This window comes from Camelus dromedarius, chromosome 4 (genome assembly GCF_036321535.1).
Source record: "Camelus dromedarius isolate mCamDro1 chromosome 4, mCamDro1.pat, whole genome shotgun sequence".
Lineage (NCBI taxonomy): Eukaryota > Metazoa > Chordata > Mammalia > Artiodactyla > Camelidae > Camelus > Camelus dromedarius.
Window position 1 is genome coordinate 88087173 of NC_087439.1, and position 12464 is coordinate 88099636.

The following is a 12464-nucleotide window of genomic DNA, read 5'->3' on the forward strand; positions in this document are numbered from 1 at the left end:
TCACTTCATACCCTAAGTTACAAGGCCAGAAGGCAAGCACAGTTCAAACTTGATAAGTTTTTACAAAGAAAGAAAACCCTTTAATCCTCCATGTTTCGTCTGTTTTAGATTACAATGTCCTAAATAAACAGTAGTTTTTAAAATTTTTCCCTATATGCTTATAACTGGAAGTAAGAGAGTTTTTAATGTTTTCAACAAGATAACTTAAAGATCATAGAACAATAGTAATTTTCCCACTGGAGGTTAACGTGGCTTTGTGTGCCCTCAAATTGCATATTATTCTTAAAATCTTACACTCCTGTGCAGATTGAGGACTGCTGATACATGAAATGGGTCAAGGGAAAGAAAACTGCTTTGCAAAGAGACCAGTAGGACAAACGTCCGTATTGCAGTCAGTACTACATGCTGTGTTAAAGCTAAAATGGAGAAGCCCGCTCTCTTGATTGTTCATAGATGCTCAGTAGAATGAGGTGTGATCCAGTCTGAAGACTTTAAGCAAAAAATGTGCGTTCAGCAGACTGCACTTGAGCTTTCAAATAGCCGAGTTTGAAAACAAAGGGTGGTTGAGAAGCTTAACAATGAAAGTTAGTTGTTACTTGGTTTGTCACAAGGAAAAAGTGAAGATGGAAATTTCTTTTCGAGTTCTGTGCTCAGATGGTTACCACAAGAATCTGGAGCAAAATGAAAATGCATAGAAAAAAGCAAGAGGCCTGTGGTGGTGATGAAAAAACCTTTTAGGAGTCTTGGGAAATGACATTTAATTAGGGAAGTGGAAAGTCTGAAAAACAGTGACTGAAAGTCAGTATTAAATCCTCTTCAGTCTTTATTTAAGTGAGAAAAAGGAAAAGAAAGAGAGAAAAAGGGGATATAAGTGGTGAAGATTAGTTCTTGCTAAAGTTATGTTTAAAATAAAAGTTCAAATTTTTGCAGGAAAAAATTAACTAAAAGCAGTAGAGTTTTCTTAAGTGCTAGATATTGTCAGCTGTTTCTGGACCTCCATTCCAAACCCCTACCATTTATCTTTTTGCATTATGGGGGTAGAAAGCTAAAAACTACATTTCCCAGACTGCTTTGCAGCTGGATGTGAAGTAGGTTCCACCTGGGAAATGTACTTATGAGATGTGGAAGGTAGGAGTGAGGAAGACATCCTCTTTTGATACTGCTGATGCTGTCAAGCAGGAAGGCAGGAACGTGAGTGTTGCTGGTGTCTTGACATGGGGATGAGAGGCAGTGGCTGAGGTACAAGGGCAGCTTCCGAAGTCTGAATCTCAGCTAAGTGTGAGCCCTTGAAATCCGTAGTCCTGGAGTAACCCTGGAGTTTCAATCCTCCAGCCATTACAATAAGTGCCAAATTCCCTGTATTGAACTCCTTTCTGCTTGAAATACCTAGAGGGGCTTACATGTCTGCAGTGAACACTGAGTGATAAACAATGTAAGTTTTGCTAACTGGTGTCCTGGCTCCCTTCCCGTCTTATCCATTCTCTGTACAGCAGCCAGCAGCATCTTCATAGAACATCAGTCAGACCCAATCGCCTCCTTCCTTAAGGCCATCCAGTGCCTTCCCACGGGCATGGGAAAGAAAACCCTGCCTCTCTTTACACAGTCTACAAGGCCCCCTGTGTTCTAGGTCCTGCCCACCTCTCTGTCCTCATCCTTCAGTCACCCCCGTGTGTTCATCATGCTCCCAGCACACTTGTGTTAACTCTGTTTCTTGAACACATCAAGCCTGTTCACACTGGAGGGCCTTTTCACTTAAGAGTCCCACTAGGATGAGCTGTGGCATCTTACTGGGGGGCCTTCTGGGCCAAAAGCTCCTCTTTCTCCTGGAAACCCTGGATCACCTCTTGAGCCATTGTAGCCATCTATGCCAGGTTTGCCTCTGGATCCAGGAGGCCCCGGGTGTCCCTACAGAAACAAAATTACAGGTGAAGAATTTTTGCAAGAATACCGTAACAACAAGGTTATGCAATATGGGTCCCCAAATACGGTGATTGGGACGTGCATGCTGTTAAATTTTGTGAAATTTCCTTCCCCTCTCCACAACTACTATGTAGCAAAGAAAAAATTAAGTAAATTTATTTTAATAGTTCCCAATTTAAATTAATTTAGTTTGAAGGACTTGGGGAGATTTGGGAGGAAATCTTCCTTGAAATCCTTAAAAAGACTCTAATGAATTGTGAAGTCCCCTGAATACCTCTTCCTTCTTTCATTTGGTTTTCATGTTAGCAATGAGAGTTTTAAGCCCACTTCCACCACTGGGAGTTACTAGCATATAAAATCTTTGGTAATGAGCATACATTTATTTCTAGAACATTGTGACGTGACAAGCATATCTAGCTCATATTTTGGAATGCTTTTCTCTAATCTCTTTCAACACCTTGCTTGTCAAGTAAAGTGTTTTGATCTCAGAGTTATTACATGAAATTGAAATGCAGGTACCCTGGCATTTACTAAAATGAGAAAATACAAAGGAGTTTGCCATATATATAATATATATTGTGTATTATATAAAAATATATATATTTGAACATGTGCTTTTAAGGACTTCGATGAGTGTTTCTCTCTCCTTAAAAAAAAATGGAGAAAATTTAAGGATACTTACAGGTATTCCATCCAAACCTGGAAATCCAGGAACACCTGTTGGACCCTAAAATCCCAGAAAATAAAGCAATGATATAAAAGCTACTAAATTATTAGATTAACAGGTTGATTAACTTGAAAATATGAACCATTAACTCATTTTTTTAAAAACCCATAGCAGTCATTGTCACTTGTTTTTACATTAATGAGCTCGAATGCAGCATTTACAGATCAACACTTTGTGCTTCTCTTTTTGTACTTAGGAAGCCAACTTGGCCACATCATTTCAAAGAATAGGTTCCAGATCCTATAAACTGGACATTCAACTTCTCAGAGTCTGTTTATCCTAGAGAAACACACACTGAAATGCAAACACAGGTAATTTGCAGGACTGTCTCTGCACACCTACCCTACACAGAGCTGGGATAGGACTGCAAATTCTCATCAACAGGGAATACACTGTAGGTTTATCCATATTATGGCCTCTAATACAGTGTTTTTAAAGGAATAAGTTCAATCTCTATAAACGGATACGGAATGATTTGTAAGCCGGATGGCTGAGTAACAAAAGAAAGGCTCAGCATGACACATATAATATCATTTAGGTTTTTAAAAAGCCATTTAAAGAGTACAACCCCTCCCCGGGTCCACGCATGTATGTAAGTGCCTAGAATAGATCCAGAAAGGCGGGCTTCTCCAGAAGAGGGCTAGGAATGAGGGCTGATTATGGAAGAGGAGTTTAGACCATTTATTATAAGGTGCAAATAGGTATTACTTGTGATTTAAAAAAAAAATCTGGCGTATTAATGCTGGTAAGTGGTTAAAGGGACTTTTTCACTTATGAAAAAGCTCACCTTGTCACCTTTGTCACCTGCTGCTCCAGGAAGGCCACTGTCACCTTTCATCCCTTTCTCTCCTGGAATTCCAATGGGTCCTGGAGGCCCCAGGGGCCCAATAGGACCCTGTGGCCCAGGTGGTCCTGGGTGACCCTAAGAAGAAAGATTAAAAAGGTGGGGGCGGATGATTCTTAAGTAGCATTTTCTAACACAAATATACAGTCACTTGGATTCACAAAAGGCTAGAAAATTAAAGATGGAGGAGACTCTAGTAATAGAAGCACAAACGATCAACCAATTACAAAAAGAAAGAAAATTGTTGTCTTTTTCAATCCGAATTGAAGCTGTACAAAAAAATCTGAATTACTGCATGTACACACACACACACATCTATAAACCGATTATAACTCTCTTACTATTTTCATTTCACCATTGGCATTTATAAATCCCGAGCTATTTAGTGAAGTAAGGAATTTTTAAGAATCAAAGTCTCAGTACCATGATGTTAGAGACACGAATTAAGAGTGAGGAAAAATGGCCAGCCCTTCTGTTTACTTCAAATAATTTGTCTGCGCTTTTAGGGAGAAACATTTCTGTTTTTTAACTGTTTTTATCTAATTTCTTATTCATAATTTGGAAGTAGGCTCTCCATGTCACATTATATTTATGCAACTTTCTTTCCACAAATGAAAAGGCCACCTCTTATTTTAGGTGAAGTCATTTCATGAACTCAGTTCTCCTCCTGAACCCCCAGTAGGAACATTTCTGGCACAAAGATGAGGAGCTCCCTGCTCCCTTGAAGCCCATTCTCCGAGGCATTGAGATGCCCTGGTGCAGTGAATTCATGTTCAGTTGTTACAGCAAGTCTCAAGGCTCTTTCTATTTGGAGTAGGGAAGTTGCCTCAGAGGGGCACGCTCCCTTGACCTCCACCCCCGTGATGTTTCTCCCTCCCATGTCCCAGGCGCCGGTCTCTCTCTCCACAACCCCTGCCTCCACGGTTCCCTCCAGGATGGAAATTTTAAATGCTGTGGATCCTAATTCCCCCATGCATCTCAGCACAGGCTTCTCTAACTTCCAGATGATCATACTTTCCGGATATCATAGCTGCCTCCTTGACATCTCCTTAACACAAGGGTACCTCTGGCTTAAAAAAAATCCAAAATGGAACTCTTGATTGTCCCCCTGAATCTGAGCCTCCATCCACCTTCCCTATTTACCCAGAATCCAGCCCCAGAATCCCGGGAATCATCCTCGATAATCTTTTTCTGCCACACCTACATTTAATCCATGATCAGCTCCTAGCACTTCACTTGCAAAATGGATCTGAAACTCACCCATTTCATTGTCTCCCTGTTGCTATGCTGGTGCAGGCCAGCATCCTTGAGAACATTGCTCTGGCCTCCTGAGTGGTTCTCCAGCTTCGTCTTACCCTCCTCCCAGCCTCTCTCCAGAGAGCAACCCGAGTGACACTCAAGCAGAAATCAGATCACAACACACAACTGCTTTTTAGAGTTTCCTCGTCTTCCCACTGAATGTAAAATAAACCTCATGTCTCCATCAAGGCATCCTGTCCACTGCCATCTTAGCATCCTAGCAAATCATATTTTTAAATTATGAAGAAGAAACAGTGTAATGTGTGTCCAGGCTCTGCAGTCAGCACCCTGCACGTGAAGCCCAGGATTACTTACTAGCTGTGTGACCTTGGGCATGTTTCTTAACCTCTCTGTTCCTCAGCTGTCTTATCTTGTCAGTGGCTTGTGGATATAAAAAGAATAATGCCTGTAAAGTGTTTAGCATAGGGCTGGCACAATACTGCTAGCTATTATTATACATTACTGTTATTACAAATAGTTTATTGTTACTTAAACGGGGGGTGGGGGGGAAGCCATATAGCATATGATCCCACCTGCAGAGAAACAAATGGACAGACATTTTCTCTAAATATGTTTGTAAAGGAACATTTCTAGAAGGATATACAAGAAACGGCATATCATCACGTCTCAGGAGTGAGAAATGCAAGCCGGGGCAATGATTCATTCTGTTTTGTGAGCATCTTACCATCAGCAAATGTGACTTTTATAATAAATATTAATTACCATTTCTCTTTCATCATTCAGTCATTGGCTCAACAAACATTACCAACAGCCTTTAACATCTGCCTAAATTTTATAAATCAAAATCTATTTGTACTTGCCCTTCTTTACAAGAGCTATTATTTCTTGAGCATCCAAAGAACGACTGACAGCTTAGAATTTTCAAGGAAGTTTAAATGTATAAATATGTGTTACAAAAAATAAATAAATAAAATTAAGATATAATTATATGGGTGCAAAGCATTGGGGGGCATTTTGAGGGCATGCCAATTCACTCTAGATATCACACAATTTCTGAACTACAATCTAAAAGTAAGAATAAATAATGACTTCAGCAGAACTTTTCTACCTGTGTTAATCAGTCTCACTTGGTTTGGATTAATTACCCTAAGTTAAAAGCTCCCATTTTTCCTAAATATAAGGCTCAGGACATAACTGCTTTTTCATTAAGTTTGGAAATTATCTTTTTGTCTTACATACGGTTCACACAAAAATTCCTCAGTTTTCTTTTGTGAATGCTGCACTTGACAATAATGTATTATTTTAAAAACGACAAAATGCGTATTTGAGCATAAAAGGGTAACAGAAAGGACACCCAGTTCACTGGCTAGAAATCTCCTGAACGTGTTTCCTTCTAGACACGCGATGCCCAACCCAGGGAGATAACGGAACTTTGAGGAGGAAATGAAAAGCAGTAGAAATGTTCAGCACAGCGGCAGGAATGGTGGCACTCCGTTCAGTACAGATATGTGTCCTGATTTGGGAAAATGCCCTCTAAAACCCCCTCAGACAGCAATGAAACGAGGGATGGTTAGATTAAACTCTTCGTCCCCACTTCTTCCCTCCTCCCCTGACCCTGATCTGCCACGCCGACTTCCTGGCCGTGTCTGATCAAGCACTGTTCTTTCACAGGGTCCTGTCCCAGAAGTGTCCCTCCCAACCCCTCCAAGTCATCTGTCAATCCTCCCCTGGAAAGACTCCGCTGATCTCCTGCCCTCCCCAACACCCTTCAGAGTCAGATGCCTCTCCCAGACGCCTCTCTAGCCACACATGTCACCGGTTACTGTGATCGCCTCTTTGTCTGTGTGGCCCCAGCCCCACACCCACCCGACCATGAGGGTCCTGGAAGGCAGAGTCCAGATGCCCAAGGCCATGAAGTAAGCAAGGTAGAGAGCAAGAAATACTTAATAAAAGAATGCGGTCAGACCCCCATCCACCAAGGGAAGACTGTAAATGAGGGGAAGGATCTGCTTTCCCCGGTCTCTGAACTGCCATCCCCAGAAGTCTGGCTGCCAGTAGTTAGCGGATCTGAGATGATTCCACACTGGGGTGAGCAGAGCAGGGGTCCTGAATGCAGTGATGCTGGTGTGTACCGCTGTTGAGATAGAACTCAGGCGTGTTCTGTCTTCTTTCCAACTGCAGTCAACAGCAAACACAACCCCTACTTTGCCAGTGAAATAACTAACAGACAGTGCTAAATGCCTACCTTTTACAGGGAAGACTCTGTGGTTTGCTTTATATGCAGTGCTGTTTTTTCATATTAATCGGTACTTTATCATAAGATAATTTTTTTGAAGAAATACACCAAAACTGGTGTAACAGTATTAAATCTGTCAGAAAGCTGCTCACAAAAACTTTCCAAATAGCAATCTTTGAAATAGTCATTGCTAGTTTGCCCAACTTGAGTAAATAATTTATCCACAGTAATGTAGAGAATAATTCCACTTTCATTAAATTATTTCATATAAAAGGAGTCAGTTTGAATAAAACTATGTTTATAAGTAAATATTTGAGCTTACTCATTCATCAGGCTGTACTAAAATTAACTTCAGGATGAACAGGCATAAACAGCAAGCCCAGAAAAGACATTTCTAGAGCTACAGAATTATTAAATAATGGCTGGAATTTTGCACCTTTAAAAAAATTTTTTTTAAAGAAATACCCATGATATGGATTTGTGGCACTGCATTCACTGTAGCAAAAAAGAAAAAATGCCCAGGGGAATAATGACTGGTTTTCAGATGTAGGATCCCTGATTTTTTTTTTTCTTTTTGTGCTACTGTGTGCATGGAATTGCCTCTGCTGTTTATGACTTTCAGCGAGAGACAGAGAAGTGAGAAAACAGACTCACTGAATCCAGAAATGACAATCGGCTTGACAGCCGAGGAAGCTCTGGCATGCCATGGGAAGCCACCAGGTCATCGCTTTCTATCCAAAGGCCAAGCTGACACCGAGTCATCAGACCCGTTACAGGCGCCTCCCCACTGTGGCCACAGCAGCACCGGGTCCCGGGCCAGCTGTACAAATAAAGGATGAAGGCGATCGGAGTGGACAAGGAATCGCACGCCTGCCCGGCTCTCTGAGGCCAGAACATTCCTTTAGGATTCTCCCTTGTTAATCATCTGTGTCAGACACGTCTCTTGAGCTGGGCTAAGATCAGACTATTTTTATTTCACAACGACTTAGGGAGACGAGACAAACAGATAAGAGCATATGTACAGTTTAAAAACCAAAAATCTTCAAATCAGCCTTTGAATGAATGAACGAGTAAATGAAGAAGAACGATGCTTTTATTATTCTAGTTACATTAAGCTGGGTTATGCACCTGCTCGTGTGCATACTTTACCCCATTTAATCCAACCGGCAACACCGAGAAATACAAGTTATTATCTCTGTATAATGAGGAAGGCCTACTAAGGGGGTATAACTTACTCCAACTCACTCACGTCCCCAGTAAGTTTGAGTTCATACCTCGATCAGTTTCTCTCAAAATCTCTCCTCCTTCCCTGGCTCCAAACTGGCACATTGGAGGGTCCCTGCACTAAACCACACTCACAGCATGCCTACAGCAACATTCCAATGGCTTCCAGCCTCATCTTATTTTTAAACTTCTAAAAATGTATCTTGATGTTCTCCTATAAAGTTTTTTTTAAGAAAACAATAGTATTCATCAAATTAATTAAAGACCTCTATTTTTGTGGTTCTCAAATCTAACCTTCTAGTCCCAGCCTATATCTCTGACTGTTTTCGAGAAACTTCTTTGAAACTTCTTCCCTGTAAATTTACACTCATCATGTCGTAAGCTGAGCTCACCACTCTCAGACTAGTTTCCCTGCCTTTTTCTTCCAACTCAGCAGACGGCAACCTGGTTCCTTCCAGCATCTAAGCTCACCACCACCCAGCTGTCAGCGCTGGCTGACCCTCTTTCCCTCCTTCTCCATGTCTGTCCCATGACCGAGTCTATCACATCTTTCTTTGAATTAAACCTCAGGTGTCTGTCTTTCTTTCATCCCACTGTGGAGACCCTGGGTCACAGTCTGTCATCTTACATGGGTTATCCAAGCACCAGCCTCCCCCGCTTCCCTAAATCCAGTCTCCTCCCCACTTCCACATAAAGCTGTCAACTAATCTCCAGTCTTCCCTTGGCTGTGTCACTGCTTTTGTCAATCCCTGCAGTGAATACGGTCTACCTTCCTCCACCCCAGCCAACCCTTTTCCCTGTGGTGTCCACACCTACACCCTCTGCTCCAAACACACTTCTGCCGTTGGTTTGCCTGAAGTAATAGCAGCCTCTGTCCAACTGTAGCTCAAATTCAACCTTCCTCTAACCAAAACGACAATGGTGATGATGGTGATGATGATGGTGGTGATGGTGATGATGGTGGTGGTGCGAGGGTACCACTCACAGAGCACTTCCTCCATCCTGGGCACTAACACAGCACTGCAGTTCTTCTCATGGAATCCTTACATCCTTAAAGCAGAAAGTCATCCTGTGTCTGCCTTTTCATTCCCAAATGAGGAAGCCAAGGCTCAGAGAGACAGAGCAAGTGACCCGAAGCCACCCGGCTATCACATGGGGAAACAACGTCACACCCTCTCTTCAAAGTTACCGCTTCCCTTTTAACCCCAATCCTTATCAATCTCACTCTCGTACAAACTCTCACTTCCACCCTCAAACAATTAACACCTAAAAAGGTTCATCACCTATTTTTCACTATTGTTTGCTGACTACTACTTTAATTAGCTTGGGGTGATGTTGTCTAGTAAGATTCTTGATCCTTGCACATTTTTTTTATTACCACCTCAGCACCTTCGCTACTGCCTTGCACAGTATAAATTCTAAACATACACTCACGGACTTTTTATAATTAAAATTAACAAAGCATTCAGCAGCAACCTCTGCCTTGTTTATGCTTGACTGTAACTCAACGAGTAGGCCACTAGGTGACACTATAACACTTCTTAAACCCTCACACAGGACTTCAATGCCCAGCCTAAATCCTTTAGCTGGTCCTTCCAGGGCCCTCCTCTATCACACGGAGGAAAAACATGTTGGCGATCTGGAAGGACTGTGAAATAAATAAAAAAGATGTTACTCAAAGAATAGACAGTCTAAGCAGACTGGACTTCAGAGTGTTTTCTTGTACCTAAAGTCCACCTCACTGAATGAGGGGATAAATTAATCAGTTTAGCCTGGAGTAAGACTGACTCAGAATTTTCATCTGTGGTTTTTTTTGGGGTTTTTTTGTTTTTTTAATGGCAGTAAAATTATTATTATTTATTTTTTCAGAAATGTAAGCAAGACAGTTCTGCGGTCTTCCAAACCAGTCAGGTCATTTATTAAAGACTTCTTTGAGCAGTAAGGTGTATTTTCTGTATCTTTTTCCTTCCACTTTTATTGAGATACAGCACCTTGTAAGTGTAAGATGTGCAGCATAATGATTTGACTCCCACACATCATGAAATGACTCCCATGGTAAGTTGAGTGAACATCCATCATCTCATAGAGAAACAGGTAGAAAAAGATCAGCTGCTTCTTGAGAGCCAGCTTGGTGCAGTGGAAAGAACACTGCACAGAAAACCAGAAGACACGGCTTTGCCACTGAGCACTATGTAAGCTCACCCCCTGAACCAGGTCATGGAAGAGCGGTTTTCCTATTTTCAAAAGTGGTGTCACATCAGCCCAGCATCGTACACCTGCTGTGGGACCTGGATGGGCTATGCTTGGAGCTCTTGCCCAGGGAACTGGAATCCAGGCGTCTCTCGTCTGTCTTCGCAATAGTAATCTTAAACTTAGCCTCCTGAGACATTTTCCCTAATATATCCCCCAACCCCCCGCCACTACTAGAGTCTCCGAAGAGCAGCCAGAATGATCTTGTAACATAAATTCAGCTAGTTCCCACCCTTCCTAAAATCTTTCAGAGCCCTCATTATTCAGGATAACCTGTAACTGCTTTTTCAACTGCATCCCTTACCACCTGGTCCCTCATCTACATGATCAAACCTGTCTGATCACTGGTGGTCCCTCAAACACAAAAGCCCTGAGAAAGAGAGGCTGTTCTCTCTGCCCAAATGCTTTCAGTGGTTTGAATGGTGGCCACAAATAGATATGCCCACACCCTAACCTTGGAATTTGTGACATCCCCTTGGATGACAGAAGATGGGATAAAGTTAAGGATCTCAGAGGAGGAGCTTGTCCTGCCTTATCCAGGTGGGCCCTCGGTGCCATCACATGTATCCTTCTAAGAGGGACCAAGGGGAAGATGTGATACAGACACACAGAGGAGAAGGCGACGTGAAGATGGAGGCAGAGGTAGGAGTGATGCAGCCACAAGCCAAGAAATGCCAGCAGCCACCAGAAGCCGGAAGAGGCAGAGCATGGATGTCCCCTGTTGCCTGCCTCTGGAGAGAGCATGGCAGGCGACATCTTACTGGTGGACTTCTGGACTCTAGGACTTGTGAGAAAATAAATTTCTGTTGTTTCAAGCCACTAGGTCTGTTATGGTCATGGTTACAGCAGACCTAGGAACTAATGTAACACACTAGGTGACCTCTGGTTCCAACAAGGCCAAGCTCTCCCCGGCACCGCCCACCACACATACAGGCTCCTGTGCTAAACCAAGTTGGGGCACCAAATTACCCCCCCAGGGAGGGAGCCAGGATCTTGGTCTGTTCTTACCCCTGATCCCAAGCACCGAGACCACCTGACCCCGGCACTCATCAGGGACCCAGAAATAATGGCAGGAGGGTGAATCTGTCTCCTGCTGGACTCCACCTCCATCCCACGGGGACCATCGTCTGTTCCCTAAGCCTCAGAGCCTCCTCAGATGCCATGGTGAAGGCTTGATGGCCACTGGCTGAATGAATGGAATGAATGAATGGTTATTTGCTGAATGAATTGCAAATAAGATTGTATAACAGAGTGGGAGAAAAAAGAATCCTGGAGACATAGCTGTTTCCCTGTGGATTTCTTGGCTACTTGCTAAAATGGTGCTTGAAAGGAAAAAATATACTTTTCTTTCCTAAAAACTCTGTAATTCAGCGTCTTAACTAATTTAGTCAGATGCTACCCTTGCGCTAGACAGGCATTCTCAGAGTCACAAACACCGCTCCCTGGGTTCCCATTTGGAACACTCCCTGCTTTGAGGTGCACCTGATTTCTCACCAGCAGCAAGGCTGCCTCCAATTTGGTAGTGACCTTGACCCTCTCAGGTTCAGCCTGGTCCCACACTTGCTGAGCTCTGCGCCCGCTGGGCCTGGCCACAGCTCACGCCGCCGGGTCGCCCAGCTCAGCAGTCGTGGTTGCCATGGAACTGAACTCCACACAGGAGACTGAGGGCTCGGCTGCAAATCATGGCCATCTCACGAGGAGCCTGACCAGGGCAGACACGCCAAAATCGACCTTCAGACCCAATCTGAGATGTTGGCCTGTTTGGAAAATAATACAGGCAAATCATTTAATAAAAGTAGCAGGCAAATAAGCTGGTTTTCTCTCCTTTTTCAAACACAAATGCTGGATTTAAAGGGAGAGACTGTCGGCAGACTGAAAGCCACGTTAATTAGTTGGAGTTATTCCTTTATAGAGATATCAGCTCCTACTAATACCATTAATAGGCTAAATAATATAAAGTGACAGGGATGCATCATCCCTCCACCCACCAGGTCACCCACGCG

At 42.9% G+C, this 12464-nt stretch overlaps 1 protein-coding gene across 2 annotated transcripts in view; it reads right to left on the bottom strand.

The window, feature by feature from the left end:
* COL4A4 (collagen type IV alpha 4 chain) overlaps positions 1–12464 on the bottom strand; it is a 119515-nt gene that overhangs the window by 77994 nt on the left and 29057 nt on the right. For both annotated transcript variants that reach the window (XR_010380703.1, XM_031452294.2), the window contains 3 exons: positions 3435–3569; positions 2603–2647; positions 1789–1905 (listed from right to left, as the gene is read on the bottom strand). Coding sequence is in view for 1 of the 2 variants with exons in the window: in XM_031452294.2 (XP_031308154.2) it covers positions 1789–1905; positions 2603–2647; positions 3435–3569 (297 nt within the window). In the remaining variant the exon portion in view is untranslated. The remainder of the gene's footprint in view (positions 1–1788; positions 1906–2602; positions 2648–3434; positions 3570–12464) is intronic.